Source organism: Chiroxiphia lanceolata, chromosome 2 (assembly GCF_009829145.1).
Source record: "Chiroxiphia lanceolata isolate bChiLan1 chromosome 2, bChiLan1.pri, whole genome shotgun sequence".
Lineage (NCBI taxonomy): Eukaryota > Metazoa > Chordata > Aves > Passeriformes > Pipridae > Chiroxiphia > Chiroxiphia lanceolata.
The window spans coordinates 7,462,191-7,481,518 of NC_045638.1; the positions used below are offsets into that span (position 1 = coordinate 7,462,191).

General features: G+C 38.9%; 1 protein-coding gene across 10 annotated transcripts in view; it reads left to right on the forward strand.

Annotated features, from left to right (window-relative positions):
* Positions 1-19,328, forward strand: part of CASK (calcium/calmodulin dependent serine protein kinase) — a 204,417-nt gene that overhangs the window by 71,294 nt on the left and 113,795 nt on the right. For all 10 annotated transcript variants that reach the window (XM_032678140.1, XM_032678141.1, XM_032678143.1 and 7 more), the window contains exon 3: positions 11,159-11,264. In XM_032678140.1, the coding sequence (XP_032534031.1) occupies positions 11,159-11,264 (106 nt within the window). The remainder of the gene's footprint in view (positions 1-11,158; positions 11,265-19,328) is intronic.

A 19,328-nucleotide genomic window follows, 5' to 3' on the forward strand; every position in this document is an offset into this window, starting at 1 on the left:
GATGACCAAAGTGTTTTTCTAACTCAGCTTTTTCTAGGTAAGAACTTTAGGTATTTTTTATTTCTTACTCATCAGCAGATAGTAAAGAATTTTCATAATGCTTTGGTGAGGTTAAAGAAGAAAACTCTTCATATCTGTATTGGTGAAGAGAAATCATCATGTAAATATTGTGAGAAGTGTGTGAATACTTTGAAAGAAAATATTTTTCTGATGATCTGCAATTGTGATAGGATTCTAACCAATTAATAGGCAAAACTGTCACTGGGTGGGTTCTTTATGGGAATATGTTACCTCTGTCAACTTTTTCTGTTTTATAGAGAAAAGCATAAGTGACAGTTTGTAAAGATTAGCAGTCTTTTCAGTCTGTTGTGCAATCTGAAACAAATTAGGCAAGTTACAACCTTATTCCTAGAGCTGTGACCTGAATGGTGCTGGAAACAAGTTTGAATTCAGTTGCACTGCTTTCATCACTAACATCTGATTTTTGTGGAATGAAAGGGGATATATTTTAAGGGCACTGGTTTCAGAGGCTTGGAGGAGTATTGCAACTGCACAAGCAGAAAAGGGAAAGTGTGCTCTTTAAAGCATTACAAAATTAATAGAGAGTATGTAAAAGTATTTTGTGGATATTTGATAAGTAGCAACAAGTGTAGTTAAAACTCTTTTGGTTCTTAGGGTGAAATCCTCAAAGTGCTGGTAAAGAATACATTCTGTAGTGAGTCTTTTGAACTAAGACATGCACACCTTTTTTACAAAACTTGCTTTATTATTTTTCAGTTTACAAAGAAAACAAAAAAAAATTATATGACTTTTGGTAATAAATGTGAAAAGAAGCATGGGCAGAAGTGGAACAAACCAAGACTAGCTCTTTTTGTATCCTGTATTACTATTGCTTAAAAATGTTTTTCTGGTTCCTCACATTGTTCTGTCACTGAACCAGAAAACAAGTTTTGTTCAAGTAGTTGTTCTCCAGTGTTCAGACATCACTCCACTACAGGATTTCCTACTTGGACAGAATTGGTTATCATCCTTACATTTGCTAGGTCATTATCTATTACTCAGAGTGCACTGTAGATACTGTTTGTGCTGAGTTTTGTGTGCTCTGGAGGGACCTTTCAGAACTCAGCTGTCCCTTACAGCAGCATTTACTGCAGCTTGCAGTATTTTACCTGAGAAAAGTTGCAAAGTGACCTGTACTGCATTGCCACAGGTACCACAACTAAAACTGTCACTCACTGAGCTGTGTGGCACTGTGGAATTAGAGTCCTCAGAGTAGATTGACATTTTAGATGCTGGTTTTGCCTGGGTTGTCTAGACTTGGGCAAAGGAGGTGATTTCTTTTCTAGCATTAGTGTGCAACTGGTTTTGTGTTGGTTATGCAGAGCCCGGCAGCTGAAGACCAAAGAAACTTTGATCAAAGCAAACAAGTGCATTTTGTCTCTATGAGAAGCATCCTAGGCAGTCAGATCCCTTCCCTGAGTGCCTTTGGGCTGTTTCTGCCTGTTAGTGTTCAGCAGCTCAGTGTAATGGGCTATTTAACCCTTCCTCGAGTAGGAGTTCCAGACATTTTGTCTAGACTAGCAGCATCTGTTATGAATAGATTTCCTTTGTGTCTTTAAAATTCCGGAGTTTTTCCTGTAAAATTGAGATTCTTTGATATAAAAAAATAGATTTCCCTGTCATTACGTTTAGGTAAAGGCTAAGTCACAGAAGAAAAGGCATTTCAAACAAACAAAAAAAAAAACAACCCTCCCTTCAAATGTTAAGAGTGATCTGCAAGAGAAATCACTTAATTTTTCAGGATCAACTAGCATTCTTTTTCTTGATAATGTTCCATTGCCTTTGAGGGCACTTACCTGATGTAATGTCATTACATTTTAATACATGAGTACTAAAAACTCATTTAAAGGACTGCAAAGTCTATAACCTTTAGTTAATTTGATCAGCCTAAGTGAATTCCAGCCAAAAGATGTCAAAGTTTGGTGTAAAAATGTTGTGCCAATCTGAACATAAATGATGCTTTTAGCACATTTTGAGATGATACATTACCTGCATTGCCCTGTTCAAAGGCTGGAGAGAAACCATAAACAGACATATATGTGTACACGCTCCTGCAGCAGAAAGAACCCTCCAGAAATGAAAAAATGTACAAAAAATGAAACAAAGAACTCCACCCTGTGTGATTAACCTTTAAAAAGGAGAAACCCCAGCGATGTAAACTGAACTATTTGCAGGGTTTAGCTTTCTAAAGCTTTTTGCTTGACTTTGAAGCAGTAAACACGCTGCTCTGTTATAGCTTGTGAGTTAAACAAAGAACTTCTGGCTTACGTGAGCAAACTGTTTAAATACATTCCAGTTGTGCCATGTGCAGTTCTCGGTGTGTGCAGTGCAGTGGATGCTGGTTGTGTGGTCATCAGCTCCTCAGGCGTAGAGGAGAGAGAATGGTCTCCCACACAGTCTGGATAAAAAGGTCTTAGCACTGGAAGTACTTTAATTATTTTCAAGTGGCGTCTTTTTTGTTGTTGTTCTTAGGTCTGAACTGTAATCATCTTTAATCAGCTCACTGGTATAAAACTGGCCAAACATAAAGCTCTCTGCAGCTAAATAGATGCAGCCGCCTTTTGTGTTCAGCTGCTGAGTACACAGAGATCAAAGTCGGAGCTGGGTTGCCACCTAGTGAGAAATCTGTAGGGACGCATGTCGACATGGACTTGCATAAACAGGAAATTACAGAGAGAAAAAAGAAATACGACCTGACTTGCAAGTTCATGTCTCAATTTTACTTTCAGTTAAGCATCCTGTAAGTTAACATTTCCTGATAATACTGTGAAATCTAGTTTTCTGATTTGTTTCCTCTCTGGGAGGAGGACAGCAGTGCTGTAGACTGTTGGGATTTGACATATTGTTAAACATTTTATGCCAGTGCTGATGTTGAGGTGAGAATTGCTGCTGTAATCTGGCCCATTTGTTTCTATTGCCGGGCTATCAACACTATTGTGCTCTTAGGTGTTTGTGCAGATTCCCAGGACTAGCCAGAACAAGTTTGGTTGAAAAACAGCTCTAAGGCGAGAAGAAAAGGACTGCTTGCAGTTGAGGTGGATCAGTACCTCGATTCTGTCTGTGGTGCAGTTGCACAAGCGGTTTCACCAGGGTGAAGGGAAGGTGCAGGAGAGGAGAATGAGCTGACAGAGGAGGGGACAGCTTTTAATGGGGCTGCTACTTTTAAGTGTTTATCGGTGAGTTTTCACTACAGTAAAACACACTCTGTGTAACTTTATGAAATTATGACCTTCCAGTTATTTCAGTAAAGGCCACTGTGACCGTACAGCTAAACATTTTGCCAGTTCAGTGCTCCAGCCAAGCACGTAGCATTCCTTTACCAAATACACACCATGTGTCTAATTGTTTCTCGGGGGGGGGTGTGTGTGTTTGTTTGTTTATTTTTTAAAAAAAAATTCACAGCATATTCTGACGGATCTGCTGCTGCACACACCCTTCCATTTCCCTGTGTTAAAGAATTCATTGCATGGCAGTGTTTTGAGTTGTGGTTTACAGTGTAAAAGCCTGTGGTCTGTGATACTCGGGAAGGTGTTGGGTTTCAGACTGCTATGCAGCGCTGCATAACAGGTGGGAACGTGGAATTTAATATAATAAGGTTATCAATAGTGCACCCACTTTCATAACTTGATTGATCACGACCTGAGAGTCAATGACTGTTTTCAATTTCCTTTCATTAATTATTGAAAACAGAATGTTAGGAGAAAAGTGTTTCAGATTTTATAGCAGAGGTTACGGAATGTCTTCAGCAGCAACTCCATTTCTGTGTGGAAATCAAAACTTGTGACATTTTTAAAATTAATTTATGGAGTTTGTAACCCTACTTATGATTATCGTGTCCCTTCTTGAGTTTGTGAAACACTTCTGAGACTGCTACTTTAGAGCAGAGAAAACTACTAACAGTATTTTGAAAGACAGATTTTCCATGTAATTAATTAAAAAGTAATGATCCAGAAAGTGTTACTTTAACTTTTCTATGTTTCCCCCTTTTCTGTGTTCCCCTACCTCAATGAACTTGCTGTTGAGTATAAACCAAGAGGCCATGGAATGTGGAAAGTCTTAGATGAGAGATATCCAAGCTTTGTTCATGCTTAAAAAATAATGGATTTTTTCTTTCATTGTGATGGGTGCTTTGTAAAAAGTTGCTAAGAATTATCATTTAATTAAATGAAATTAAATTATTTGGGTTTAATTATCTGCAGTAGATAGATATTAATAGTCTTTCAGGCATTCTTAAACATTTTTATTAGTTCAAGTTGATTCATTACCTAAAATACACCATCTTATTTATGAATCATTGCTTATTTGCATGCCAGTAAAAATAAGAAAATGAGTTAAAGGAGGGAGGGTTGCTTTCACGGACACAGCCATGCAAAGCAACTTACAACTGTCCAGATACATGATTCTGGACAAGGCTGGTGAATGGATCAGAAGTTGTGAGAGAAAAGTGGGGGTTTTTCACACCCAGTTTCATGTTCATTGTAGCTGACAGAGCATAAAGTGAGGTAGGAAACTTGCCTTGTTAAGTCTCCCAAGACACTCAGCTCCAGCTAAAAAGCCATTAACATGTTTATATTTATGTCCAAACACTGAGGAAGAATAGAGTACCAAATGGAAGTTATACAGGATTTAGCAAACAACTATAAAGTCTGATTCCACGAAATTAGGATTTCCATAGGTTTCTGCAGGGGGGGGGGGCTCAGAAAGGGATTCTGGTTATTGAGTATTAGCTGTAATGAGGTTGTTCGTTCTTCATGTCAGTGTTTTGTTTCCAAATGCTACAGCAGCATTAAAACGAAAGATACTGGCGGGAGGTGGATTATCTCACATTGGCACTGCACTTGTTGATTACCGTGGTGTTTTTATCAAGGGCCACTCACAGCTATCTGCATTTGTTTCTTTTTGGTGCGTGCTTTAAGCATGTTTGCTAGGGTACAGATTGATTATGCAACAAAGGTTTGGTGACAATGGAGACACTTTGCAGGGAAAGGTGCATACTTGTGTTTTGGCAGCAGCTCTGAATGCTTTATTTCCCAGCCTTATTTACTTTCTCCTTCCATATTCCTTTCCTTTCTTTTAACTATATATATACATACTTGACTTGCTCACTGAGCCATTTCCCGTGCTAAAACTGCATGACACTGAGCCAGCAGAGACAAAAATTAATGTCTTTTTTTTTTTTTACTGAATTAACACTGAAATGGTTTGGTGTGTGGTGTGACAGACTCCAGGCTTCTGCACAGTGGAACAGAGGGCAGGAATGTGTGTGGGATGAAGGGGGAAACAGGCAGCAGTTAAATCAGCTTGGCTACCGTGGAGCGTCAGCCACCCCAAAGTGTGTGGGAGGAGAGGCAGGAAAGCTTTTAGTGCTTGTTGAGGCAAAGCGTCATTAACTGGTCAGATGTATCTGTGTGATGAGGAGTCGCTCACATATCCCAGGAAGGGCAGGTGGTGCCGTTTTAATTAAGAGAAAGGGGAGTACTCTCTTGTGGAAGAAAAAGAAAAAATAAAAAGACAAATCTTTGGGACAGAAACATTGCTGTGGTTCTGTAGTATAGGAGTTTCATTGCCAATGTCAATACAGGATGTTCCCACCTCCAGCTGCTCATTCCTGTTGCAGTGTGTTGACTGCACTGTGAGCTTTTATGACTTCCTTGCTATATTATTAGGATAATTAAGCCTCAAAGTAATTTTCACTGAGCAGCAGGAATGAGCAAACAGAGAGGGGAGAGGGAAATTTTTTAAGCTAGTATTGCCCAGAAAGTTCACATGGTTTTGGAAGCGTGGCCTCAGGTACAGTGTGGTTGGTTAAACTGAAGTTTGCTGTCGTGCAGGATGTGCCCTGTGCTTGTTACAGGATGATGTGAGGCAGAGGTGTATAGTGAGTGGTGTGCTTGGCTTGGAGGAGTTGGGTCCTTTTTAGCCCCTTGAACTACTGTGTCTAGTGCAGAAAATGAATCAGACCCGTATTAAATATAAGTGGCAAGTTTTTGGTAATGGGAGGCTTCAAGGACAATTTCTGTGGGAAGAGGCTCCGGGACTGCCGGTTTCAGACAGCTCCAGTTGAGCCAAAGCTGAACTGATCAGCCTTGTGGTGCTTCTGTGAAAATACATTTAATGAAGGGTAGAAAGTACTGGAGTGAAGTGTAAGGAGTGTGGAACAAGGAGAACACCAAGATCAGGGAAGGAGGAGGTTCACCATGGCAGAGCAGGTATCCCCTGGCCCCTGCTGGAGCAGCAGCGAAGTGTGAGAAGGAAGGAGCAGCAGAGAGGACCCACTGTGGTGTACAGAGCATGACCCCCACATCCTGCACCACTCAGAGCTGGGGAGCAGAGGGGTCTGGAGTGAAGTTGAGCCTGGGAAAGGGGGGTGGAAATTTCTTGGTTTCATCTTTATCTTTTTGATTGCCTCTGCCCAAATCAATAAGTATTTATTTTAATTGGCCAAAATTAAGTTAGCTTCATCAGGTAAGTCTGTTTTTCCAACAATAGTAGCTGATAAGCAATCTCCCTGTCTTTGTCTCAACCCATGAGCTTTCTTGTTCTTGTTACTTGAATTTTCTAACACCCCACACACACACACCTGAGAGCAGAGGGTGAGCAGGAGCCTGGGTGGGAGTTTAACAGCTGGCAAAGGATAATCCACAGGACTAAACCCAATGTGTTTCTAGGGTGAAACAGGTGGTTCTGAGGTCTCAGTGTCTGCATTATCTATACTTCAGGTGGTGCATCAGGCACCTGTCCAAAACACATAATTCAGGTTAGTTGCATATGAAAGAATTCCAGTTGGGATGGTTGGGAGCTTCTCCATGATGAGCACCAAAGGTTAGTAGGTGATCATGACACAACCAAGTGAACAAAGCGTATTGATTTCCTTTTAAAACTTAGTACTACCACATCTATTTAAATTAGATATAATCATATTCTCACTGTACAAAATATATAGAAGTATTTTAAGCAAGAAGTTTACTCCTGATGTGGTTACTTCTTTTCAAAATACTGTCATACCCGAGCTGTGGCTGGGGAAGTAATCCTTTAAAGGGCTGAATCAGGAAAATCAGAATGGTATATGTATATAAATGAATTGTGTACATATAAAAGTGACATGTGTTTTTCATCTTGCTAAGAAACTTGGTGCTGTCCTTCCCCCAAAAAGATGTGGCTGCTGCAGTCTGTGCATGTCACTTTTAAGGTACTAAAATGGTGCTATACTGTAGGCTGCTAGAGAGCATCTGATTCTTCCATGCTGTGGGATACCATGAATATACTTTGAAAATATGTTCAATATGTTTGGGATGTTTTAAAACCTTGGGTATCAGACTTTGAAAGGAAATTGGGTGTTTGCCAAAATTGTCAGAGATGCGTAGGATATTAGATTGTTAACTCCCATGGGAATTTTAAGTGATGCTCATGTTTTATATTTTCTATCAAAGACTGATATATGTTTCTTTGTGATTATTTAGAGGAGTTATCTTTTTAGTGCTTCCAGCAATTCACTTTTGCTGTCATTATCCACTCATGAAGCTGCATTTTCTCTGTGTGGTGATTATCGCTGGGAATTCCCCTTGCCATCTTTGAACTTTCCTTTGTTACAGAAGTTTGAACTTTCATGTCATTTTAACAACTTTAGCACTCTCTAAATAATTAGCCAGATCTAAAATGGAAACTTTACATCTCTCCTGTTGCTAAAAAAACCTCAAAGTTTTGTAAACAGACTGAAATTCTGGAACATTTATTGGTAACACTGGTGCAAAATGGCAGCTTTTAAATGCTTTTCAAATTACAATGTAACATATCAACCTGTGTGCTGAACAAGTTAAATGAAACACCAAGTTTTTCTCCCTATTTCTGGTTGTGTTACAATACCTTTCATGCAGCTACCAGATAAACTTTTAAAGCTTGTGCTTTTAAGCCTTGCTATTCTATTTATTATCACTGTTGTCATTAATGTTTAACTTTGAAAGAAGTGCTGACTGAGAAGTCTTAAAGAACAGACCAGAAAGTAATTTCTTCAGTTCTATTAAGAAGAGAAAAATGAATAGATGAAGTCTTCAGAAAGGATTCAGACATAAAGTTAAATAGTCCAGCAAGTAAAAGATGACAGTTTGGTTTAAATTCCAAGCCCTTGTCTTGCCTTAGGGTATGTTCTTTTAGCTCAATTTTGTTTCCTGGTGAAGGAGACTGTTGTAAATATGAGACACATCAGCATTACTAAATAAAATGTCACCTCTTGCTGCTTAAAGCTGACTTGCTGCATTGGCAGATTCTAGAGTTGTTCTGAATCTTTTGTAGGTGTTTGGAATGTGAAAGGCCTATTTTGATATGGGATCTGTGTCCGGGACCTTTATTACTGCACAACATTGCTAAAGTGCTCAGCAAAGGTTTAGAAAACTTAACAGCAAATAGTTCATTCAATGTTATATTCAGAATGATGTTACAAATAATATGGGGGTCACAAGATAATAATGGGATTTTTCTTAGGAAATCTTCAGTCGCTTGCAGTTAAACATCTGCTTGGTTTTATGTTGCATTGACAACTGAAACAGTATCTGTAGGTACTTGGGATTTTATTTACCTCTGAGGAACCTGTGGAGGCGAAAATTCATTCTGGTAAAAGCATTTGATAAAGAATGGAGTAGATGCTGATGTCATTTTTTTCAGTGAAAACAAGGAAATATATGTGCCGTTTCTGCCTTTTCTCCTGCCTCTCTTTTCCTCTTTACTGGTCTTAAACATGGCATATTTTGACCTTTGGGTCACAGTCCAAATATACTTCAGAATTCATCATCTCTTTTCTGCCCTGTGGCTTTGTTGAATCAATGTGGTATGTACTTTTCTGTCTCATTATACCTAGTTTTCTTCTTCCTTAATAGGTCTACTGTTGAACAAGGCCCTGGTGTTTTTAAAATGGGAGTTTGTTCTGCACTTAGCCCTAAGACCCCTTAGTCATACAAAATCTTGTTTTGTAATTTCTGTTCATTTTTTTTTCCTGTTTGGAGATTTCATTTTCCACTTTATTTGTCCTTCCTCTTGTGCTGGTGCTCAGTCTGTGAGCAATTGTTGTACTCATCCAATATTACACAGAGGAATGAGGGAAATGGCAGCGTATCCTTTCTTCCTCTCAGTTCTAACCCTCTTCAAATAAAGCCCATAAAGTATTAAATAAAGGAAGCAACCAAAATAAACTATTTTGAACACGATTTTTACCTGTAGAGAAAGCAGGACTTTTCTGTAATTTCCTGTTGGATTTTCTCTTTTCCTTCCACTTAAAATAGATATTGGAGACCATGGTGAAGGGTTGTAGCATTAAAGTCATTATACAGTAAGAGGCAAAATAAAAGCACTGTATTTTCTGAAGATCATGGTCATTCACAGAATCACATAGTTTTCTGTTCTTTCATGCCATGCCTCGATGTGCTTATCCGTGATCCTATTTAGGAAAGACTGGATGTGCATTTCAGGGAACTTCTCTGCCTAGGAAAGGGGGGGTAACCATTTAATGACTAATCAAACCCTAAGTGTGATGGAAGGGAATGTTACAATATGGTTTTAGTGGTTGCTCTGCATGAAGGTGGTGTAAGAACTGATACGTGAGTATTTTCAGGAGTGAAAGACATATTGCTGTTTTCTTACAGGACAGAATTTCATCTCTCTATAAAGGACAAATTTTACATTAATTTCTTCTGCATCAGTGAAAGATGCTTCTTTTTGCTGCTCTGCTTGCCCTTCCTATTACATAATGGTTTCTAAGGGGTTGCTCTGTCATTTTGCTTTTAGATTGTATTTGCAGGATTGTAAGGGGGAATTCACATAATGCAGATGTAATATGAAAGTTCTAGTAAGGAAATTTGCACTTCGTGAATCCAGACATTTTTCTTGGATTGAAATTCAGTCATTTCCAAACTCTGAGCATTTCTTTTGGATTTGTGGATGACTGGAAGGTCCAAAGTCTAGCATAAATCTGAATTACCTGTTAAATGCTTCATATGAAAGAATGTTCATCTTGCTGCTTGTGTCTTTCAATGTCACTGATTCATGTTAGAAATGTAAGAGGCCATGTAAAAATAGTGCATTTTAAATATCATTTTAGTGTAACACAACAATATGGGGAACAGTCTCAAACCAAGAGACCGTATTTTTATTTTTCCATTAATACATAGGTAGGTTCTGCTTGAAAAATGAACAATTACATAGAAAGAGAATAGAAAAGGAAAATATCTACTTCAGAATTCAGACTGATATTTTCCCCACTTCTCAGCTTATCATCAAGGCTATTCATTCAGGATTTTACTATTCTTTCTAGAATCCTAGTGGATAAGTTAAAAGAAAAAAAAAGTTCAGGGATGATTAAATAACAAAAATATCAAATAGTTTCAACACAGAAGAAAGATCATTCGGTGTGGTTTGGTTTTTTGCATTTCTATACCTGCAGAAGGATTTTTTTGTGATCATAAAAAGTAAGAATGTTGTTTAGTTAAAAAGAAAATCTCTCAAACTTTGAGAGATTTCAGGCTAGGTTCTGCTCTTCTTTTAGTCATGACTTTTTCTGCTTTTCTCTCTCTTCTCTAGAGATACAAGCTAATCTATGCTGGTTAAAATTTGTGCCAGTGTCGTTTCATATATTGTGATTTAAATAACCACCATTAAAGACCTTGCTTTGAGCGGGTAGGTCAGACTGGAGACCTCCAGGTTTTAATAATTGTGTAGTGTGGTGAAAGAGCCTGTCTTCTGTATTTGGAGATAACTTTGTAGTGATACTGCATATTTAGGATGAAAATGGTGTAGTCTGCATATGTGCATTAAAAGAACTTACTACTGTGCAGTTTTTCAGATTATGACCAAGGAGGTCTTTTTAATAATAAGTCACTTCATGAATTTGTTTTGTGTGTTTATATTTTGAGATCTATTTGAGTTTTTTAACTTACTTTCACACTAAAGTTTTGAAGTGGCATAATTAAATACCATCTCATCAGTGTCCTTTATAAAGATTAATGAGTTTATTAGAAATTTCAGATGTGTGCATCTTTCCGAACATTGTGTTCTGCTTTCAGGTTTTTTTAATTGAATAATAGCTAATTTACTACCTTCTTATCTTCCACAGATCTAAAGAGAGAAGCCAGTATTTGTCACATGCTGAAGCATCCTCATATTGTTGAACTGTTGGAGACATACAGCTCAGATGGAATGCTTTATATGGTCTTTGAGTTGTAAGTTTCTCTCTTTGATTTTACCTTTCTTTGTTGTCATTTACTAAATAAAATCCTACAAGTGTGTCTGCTCACACCTACGTGTTTTGTAGCTCAGAGGTCTGGAGTGCCATGAAAATGTTTATTTCTGGCAAGAACAGGTTGTCCCAAATTAAAAAAGTTGTCCCACTGGCAAAGTGGTGAACATCAGGGCTTTCTAAAGACAGGAAGCTGTTTATTGATGGCTGCTGTGTCCCTAACAAGGTTCATGAGAACAAGTTGAAAATCTGGTGATAGACATCATCCTTGGGTAGCTGATGATATTCTGTTCCAGTTGTGAAGTTTTTATTTTTTTCCAGATTGTTGCTACTTTAGCACTGCTTTTGCATTATTAGATAAAAAAGTAAAGCTTATTGGAGTATTTAGATATTCTTGTAAGTCAGTATAACTGTTCACAATAAATTAAAAGAGGCCTTTGTCTAAAAGATACGTTTTGGAAGTTTCAATATGAGAGTTTAGTCAGAAGGGTGACCAAAACATGACTTCAACAGTGGACAGGTATTTTTAATCAACAACAAGAAATAAAAAAGGGGGGCAAGCCCCTAAATCACCAGTTTTTTCTTTGAGGGAAAAACTCCTTCCATAGTTAAGTTTTATATAAATGGGAAGGACAAAAGCAGACATGCAGAATGGTAATTTGTGCATGTTCTGTATTCGAACTTCCTTCTCTCTCTGCTTTCCACCTACCAGCCCTTCCTTTTGTGCTCCACATATATTCATTCCCAGTGTGTCTGGGCATATGTGTTTGTACCTCTTAAATTTCTCTGACCTTCCTCCATTAAGTTTTCTGATGCATTTAACCTGCTTATGGTGGAGCAACCACATCATGCCAGTGTGTTAGGTCAGATTGGCTTGTCCACTAGAGCCAAGAATTTGATTTGAGATATGCACTTTAAAAATAATTCTCACATGTTTTACCATTGAGGTAGTGGAAAGGCAAGAGGTAATGGCAAAAAACCTGGGTAAAGATGAAAGTTGTTGTTTGAAAATCTTCTGCTTTTTTTTTTTAGGTGATTTTATAAACTTATGATTTTGTAAAATAATTATGCTGTGCTTTCCTCTCTGTACATTCTGATTCAATACTGACTTTGCGTTTTTATTTTGTAAATCCCAAAGCATGGACCAAGGGACTTTAATTACCCTATTATGAAATAATTATGTACACCTTGGGGAGACATACTCTGATAATTAACAAGATTTTGAAATGGAAAAAAGGTTTTGCTTCTATTTTTACCACGCTGATAGCTCAGAAATATGAGACAAAAACAGTAATTATTTTTTTAATGGCAAGCCTATTATAATTTATGTTTGTATACATAAAAATTAAGTCTGAACAATTAGAATTACTACACAAATACTGTACCTGACTTCAGACCACATGAAAGAAGGAATTACGAGGCTAAATTATTTGAAGGATAATAATTGTTTACCATATGTGTGCCCTTGTTTCCTTTGTACACTGCAAAATATCACTCTTTTGTAACAAAGAGTGATAGAAAATGAGGCAGTAGGAACACCTGTGCTTGAAATGTGGCAGGGAATGGAAGAGTTGTGGGCACAATGTGTTATGCTGGAGGGGATGCTTTGGTAAAGTGATTCAGCAGAAGACTGATGTTTGCTGTGGAGTAAGAACAGCATTGTCTGAGTCTGCATGGGTTAGTGACTTACTGTATAATTGTGACCATATTAAGAAACCTGTAGTTAGCAGAAAAGCATCTATGTACATTTAGGTAACTTATTTTCCCTCATACTGCCTCCTGTTCGTTATGCTGTTATTGTAACAAAACTCAACTGATTTGCATCAAAGTTCTGTCCACACTAATAAAGTGAATTTCATTAGGATCTAGTTATTCAGAAGTTACTGAGAAGGGGAAGACACCACGGATCTGCAAAGGAGGTATATAAACCTAGCTGTTTGTGGGCTGGCAGGTGCTTTTCAGGCCCAACACATGAAATGCACAGAATAACTGAACCTAAAACTTCGTGCCATGACTTGTAAATGAGACACAGGTCCACTGCTGTTTCATAGTCTGTGAGCTACGTGGAGCAGCTGCTAGGATGACCCTAAATATCTTGCCAAATCTATTGATACAAAAAAGTACAAGTTGAATAGGCAAATGTAGCATACACCTGATAACAACAGATTGTAACGCTCAGGGCAATATACAATTTGTGCCCAGTTTTGAAAACGTTGGTTAAAATAAACATTTAAAAAACCAAATCACAATTCATGGAAGCACTGATGAACGTGAACAGTAGCAATGAGGTTTAACACCAAAAATTGAGCTATGTCTTTAACCACTATTTATTCACAAATTCAAGCAGTCTTTAGAATGGGGCCATATGTGTGTTACCAGCAGGTTGCAGTTACCCATGTGGTGCTGCTGTATTAAACTGCAGAGAAGCAGTGGGTTGTAATAGATGAAGTGCATATGTAGAGTAAGAAGCAGACTCCATCCCAGAAAATCTTATTGCTGAAGTAAAATTATTATTTTAAAAGTACTTAGATGTTATTACATCATAAATGAGAAAGGATGTGCCTGTGCCAAATGATTTCCCTCACACACACCCCAGCTGCCCTCTAGAAGGGTAATGGACTCTTTACACTGATGGAGAAGATCTCTTGGAGGCTCTAGATAGGCCTTACATCTGAGAATGGCCAGTTCTACTCCCTGTCATACAGTTGCCGTTTCCTTTCCCATTCCTGGTGTTATTTTTTGACAGCTCTGTGTAGAATCATGGACTCATTTAGGTTGGAAAAGACCTCTAAGATCATCAAGTCCAACCATTAACTCAGTACTACCACCACTAAGCCATGTCCCTAAACTCCACATCTACACATCTTTTAAATAACCCCAGAGATGGTGACTGCAACACTTCCTGGGCATCCTGTTCCAGTGCTTGACAACCCTTTCCATGAAGAAATTTTCCCTAATATCCAATCTAAATCTCCCCTGGCACAACTTGAAGCCATTTCCTCTTCTCTTATCACTTTTTACCTGAGAGACTGAGCCTCACCTGGCTACAATTCCCTTTCTGTAGAGACTGACAAGATCCCTACTGAGCCTCCTGGTTTTACATAGAATGCTGTTTTCTGTTTGCTGTACAAGTATCACTTCTCTATTCTGTTGCTTATTACATTTTTTTCTAATGATCATTGATTTTTATCAAGGAGATACTTTGATTAGGTTCTGCTACTTGCAATGTTTCTAAAACAAGGCAAATATTCCTTTTGAGGTGTCTGAAAACCACATTTTAGAGTGCATTGCATGCAGTTTATCCTCACTATAATCAAAGTGTGTGGACTGAGAGTACTTTTGTGCTGAAGAGCTCAGAGAGGAGCAGTGAGTGGATTGCAGATACCTTCGTATCGGGGTCATTTGCAGAATATTGTCTCACCACTACACATAGGTGGGTTGTGGTTTTTTTAGTGCATTCTAAGAGAGTTTTGTTTTTTGGGGCATTAGAAGAACTGATCTATTTAGATTTAGCAGTTAGGATGTATATATATATATATATGTAGTTGTATACATATAACTTTGCCATTTAATCTAGGTAACATGTAAAAATGGTTTAGTTTTAAATTCTCAAAATCCATAAAAGCAGTATTTTATCAGGGTTGTAGTTGGAACTGCAGATGTGCATTAAAGATAAGTTGATGAGCTTGTGGGGGTGCTGGTGGGTGACAGGCTGGACATGACCCAACAATGTGCACTCACAGCCCAGGAAGCCAAACATGTCCTGGACTTCATTCAGAGCACTGTGGGCAGCAGGGCTGGGAAGGGGATTCTACCCCTCTGCTCTGCATCCAGCTCTGGGGTCCTCAGCACAGGAAGGACATCAACCTGTTGGAACAAGGCCAGAGGAGGCCACCAGGATGATCAGAGGGATGGAACAGGAAAGGCTGTGTAGTGGTTTGGACTTTGTTTTCCCCCAGGGGATAAGAAAAGTGGTAGACCCCAAGGGGTGGAAACCCGTGGAAGTTTTGAAATTCTGTCCAATGAGTGTTCCTGCAAAAATGTAAACATACCACAACCAAACGGAAGAGAAGAGTGGTAGTTTTGGGTTAAAAGAAGTAGCCATGTTGTGAGCCACGAGGAAGGGGCTCTGAGCCCCTCGGGGCCTCTGGGCCCCCCCCCAGCCCCAGTTGGGGGCTACAGGGACGTGGAACAGTGTTAAGCTGGACTATGTGTCTGTAGCTGTGAGCTGGAGGATGTTTTCTATCGTAAGTGAGCAGAGACAGAGCAGAAGCGGCGGCAGCGTCCAGAGGTTGTGGCTAAAAGCCAACTGATAAGACCTGAACCAGGGAAGCAGCAGAAACAGCATGCAGCCAAGGAAGACTCAGAGTTGCTCAAGCCGAGGTAGAGAACCGGCAGCAGAGAACAGAACTAAGTTCTACAGAGAGAAAGCTTGGGGGTAAGGACTGCAAAACTCCCCTAAACCTCCTTGGAGATCCCTCCAAAAATGGAGGGAGATGGACTCTTACTGATTAGAAGTCCTAGATGGAGTAAAGGAGCTAAGAAGCTCAGTCGTCCTGAGAGCTCAGCCAGGACGGAGTGTGTGGAGGTTGGCCTTGAGGGCCCTCCCTTGCTGCAAGCTACAAAGAAGCCTCGCAGCCTGAGACAGGGCACAGAGGCCCTGCAAGGAGCTTGAATCTCCTGGAGATACCAGACCGTCACAAAGACCCCCTGTGCTTCGTGATATGACGTGGTGAAACGACCTTGTCTGGGGTGACAAAGCCCACGGAAGACCCCTCGTTGGAGAGACGAGTGGCCGAGGGGGATACCCCCTCCTGTGTGCTGGCAGAGATCCAGCTATGAGCTGCTACAAGAAAAGAAGAGAGAGCCTGCTGCCTTAGAGACATTGCTGCTTCTGAGAGTTGAAAGGATCTCTTCCTTCTTCCCTCCTGGACTTTTATTTGGAGGGGAGAAGAGATCTGATCCATTGTAAATACTTATGTCATAGTAGAGATAGCTAAGGTTGTATATAATGTATTGTAGTATTTATTTGTACAGTCACTGTAATATATTCCCTTTCCCCCACTTTGAGCCTGGTTGTGTTTTGTCTGGAAGAACCCATCTCACATTGGGTTGAGATGTGGGAGGGGGAATAGAACTAGAGAATTGGATTTTGGGCTATCTCAAACCATGACAGGCTGTCTCAGTCTAAAGGAGCCTCTAGACAGATGCTGAGAAGGCAAACTTGGGAACATCATTTAATTGTTCATAATGAACTAAAACCTGGGTGCAAATAAGAGTATTTGGACTTTTTTTGGTCTTAGTTTTCAGAGGTTACTACACAGAGCTTCAAGAAAAGCTAAATGCTGTAGTTTTTAAATGAATTTATGGAAGTTTATTTGAGGTAAGTGATGATGGCTAGTATATAAAAACTGTGCAGCTGAAGGAAAAAATGCCGTTGTTCACAAGCCTTAAACATACATGGTACAAAATTCGGTAAACTCAGCTATGAGTAATATGTCAACTCTTAATTTTTTATTTTTTTAAGTAATGCTTCAATTCCCTAAATAAAGCAATGCTTCTAAAGCTTTCTGATTCTTCATCAATAAATTAAGCTATAGGCCACATCCTATGAGGTCATCTGCAAATTCAAAGCTATCATACCCCAGTATGAAAACATAAATCTCTTCTGGAGTATAATGTCTGTTCTTCAGTCACTGTTAGTGTCACAGCAGATTTCTGCACTGAATATGATTCAGGAGTAAATTTTCTGGGCAGTGTGTAACTTATCCTCAGCATTGTGCAGCAGAGTAGAAAGATTTTCAAGATGAACAGCAGCACTGAGAGTACTGTGGAAAGAGACATTTACCCAAAGGACAGAGATCCAGGCACAGTTCTGCTAAAAATATGGAGGAATCAATGGGTTAATTGGGGGACATAGTTCATACTAATACCCAAACATTTGTGTGGGGTGGTATGTTTGGGTGGTTTATATATATGTATGTATGTATGTTTATTTATATATATATATATATATATATATATATATCAGTTCATGTACCTGCCGTGAGTGCCCTCTGCTGGTGTCAGGGGTTTCTCTCAGGTTATGAATGTAGTGATTTTTCCCAACTTTTTTTGCATCATCCACATAAGTCTTCAGCATGGATATAGCTTTTTTTTGTTTATTTCAGTGGCTTTTAACTTATCTTTTTTTTTTTTGATGGTTTTCACGTGCTTATGCTGATACTTACAAACCCTTGAGACTTCCTGAACTTTGATTACATCAGTATCCCAAAACTTCAATGCTCTTGTATCACACAAACCTTTCAGTTTCTGCAGAGTCATCTTGTAAGTGGTTGAGGTGTTGCTGAGTTTTTAGTCTGTTAGTGCACTGATTTTTCTGGGGTTTCTTATGACTGAGGTTGACTCTTGCTTTCTGCAGCCTCAGCTAGACAAAAGTTTTTTGATTTTTCAGGTAAAATTCAATATCATGTATTGAATGTATTGTATCACATGGGGTGATACAAACCCTCTTTATACATTAAAAAAAAATGTACTCTTAAAAAAAGGTTTTATCTTGAAAGAGTGGTCAGTTGAAGTCACAGATTAAAATACACCTGCTGCATATTTGGAGACCAACAGAAGTCATCTTAATGGAATAAAAAATTCAAACATATTTGCAAAAAAAAATTAAAACTGCCATATACTGCTAGAAAATTTAAATGAAAAATGCTGGTATGTCTAAGTGGGAGGTAGAAATACATGTTGAAGACTGTTCTGATTGTGAATACCTTGTTTAAAGGGATGACACTCTTCAGTGTCTCAGCAACTATCGATGCTGCTAAAAACCTTAAGTGCCTCTGGACCTTTATTCATCCGTAGTTTATAAGTCGGAGTGCATTTAGTTTTCTAAAGGGTTTTGCTGTTTCATGAGAATAACATCTTAACTTTTGCTAGTTAATCATGCATCTTGTATGTTCTACAGTGCGAGCAAACGTTGGAGGAGTGATTGACATGAGAGATTTTTCCAGTGAAATCCAGGTTTATGCTACTCTCCTTGAGCCTGACCCCATGGCTGCTGTGCAGGACCATGTGCAGTGCAGCACAGCATATTCTCTGGGGGATGTTTAGCCCTGTACACAGACAAGCTGTAGGAAATTGAGCGAGTCAGAAAAACCACTGGGGAAAAAAACCTACAGAGGAATATATTGATGCAGTGAAGAGCATTCATGGTTTGGCAATATGGGTTTCTTTGCACTTCTCAATGTGCATTTCTTTTGGTCACCGGTCTCTCCTACAGTTGTCAGTGCTCTATCCACATGATAGTGTATTTTGTATGAGGATACCTTTTGGATTTATTTGTGAATTAAAGCTTCTGCACATGACTTGTGACTCCCTAAGAAGTTTATTATTGCAGGTATGTAACACAGCAAAAGTGATTGATGCTGACATTCTGGTTAACTTAATGAGACAGCCTGGTAATGTTGGCTTTCTAGATACCTTGCAAATTCTCCTTTTTTTTTTTTCCCCTTGAGTCCTTATGGAGAGGAAAAAGAAGAGGTGTGAAGGCTGAAGATGACATGTTACAATTGATATTTTTTGGAAGTGCCTTGTTAAATGTGAATTATGATTTTTATTGTTCCTGTTAACTCTTGTTACTCTCTCTCCTTGCCCCATCAAGCTGTGAATATTTCTAGATATCAATCTGCCTTAGGTCACTTACAGGAGAGGGAAAAGGAGGGCAGTTCTGCCACTCCACACTGCTTTAGTTTTTGAGAAATGGCAGTCTAATATCAGCCTAAGATCTATGAATATACCTGCATCTAAAGTGTAATACTACTTATTGTGGGAAATTAGATCAGAAAGACTACAGACAATTAGAGAGAAACAGGAAAAAGGTATCAAGAGCTAGTGATACAGTATGTGGGCTGTCACTGTTCTCAGGTGACTTCAGTGAGGCTGTGAGGTGTAAAATCTCATCTTGGCTGCTTAATTATCCTTACAAGAAAATGCCAACTGGAAAGACTGCACTACATTTCTAGAGTATTTCTTAAAGTCTTCATTTAAA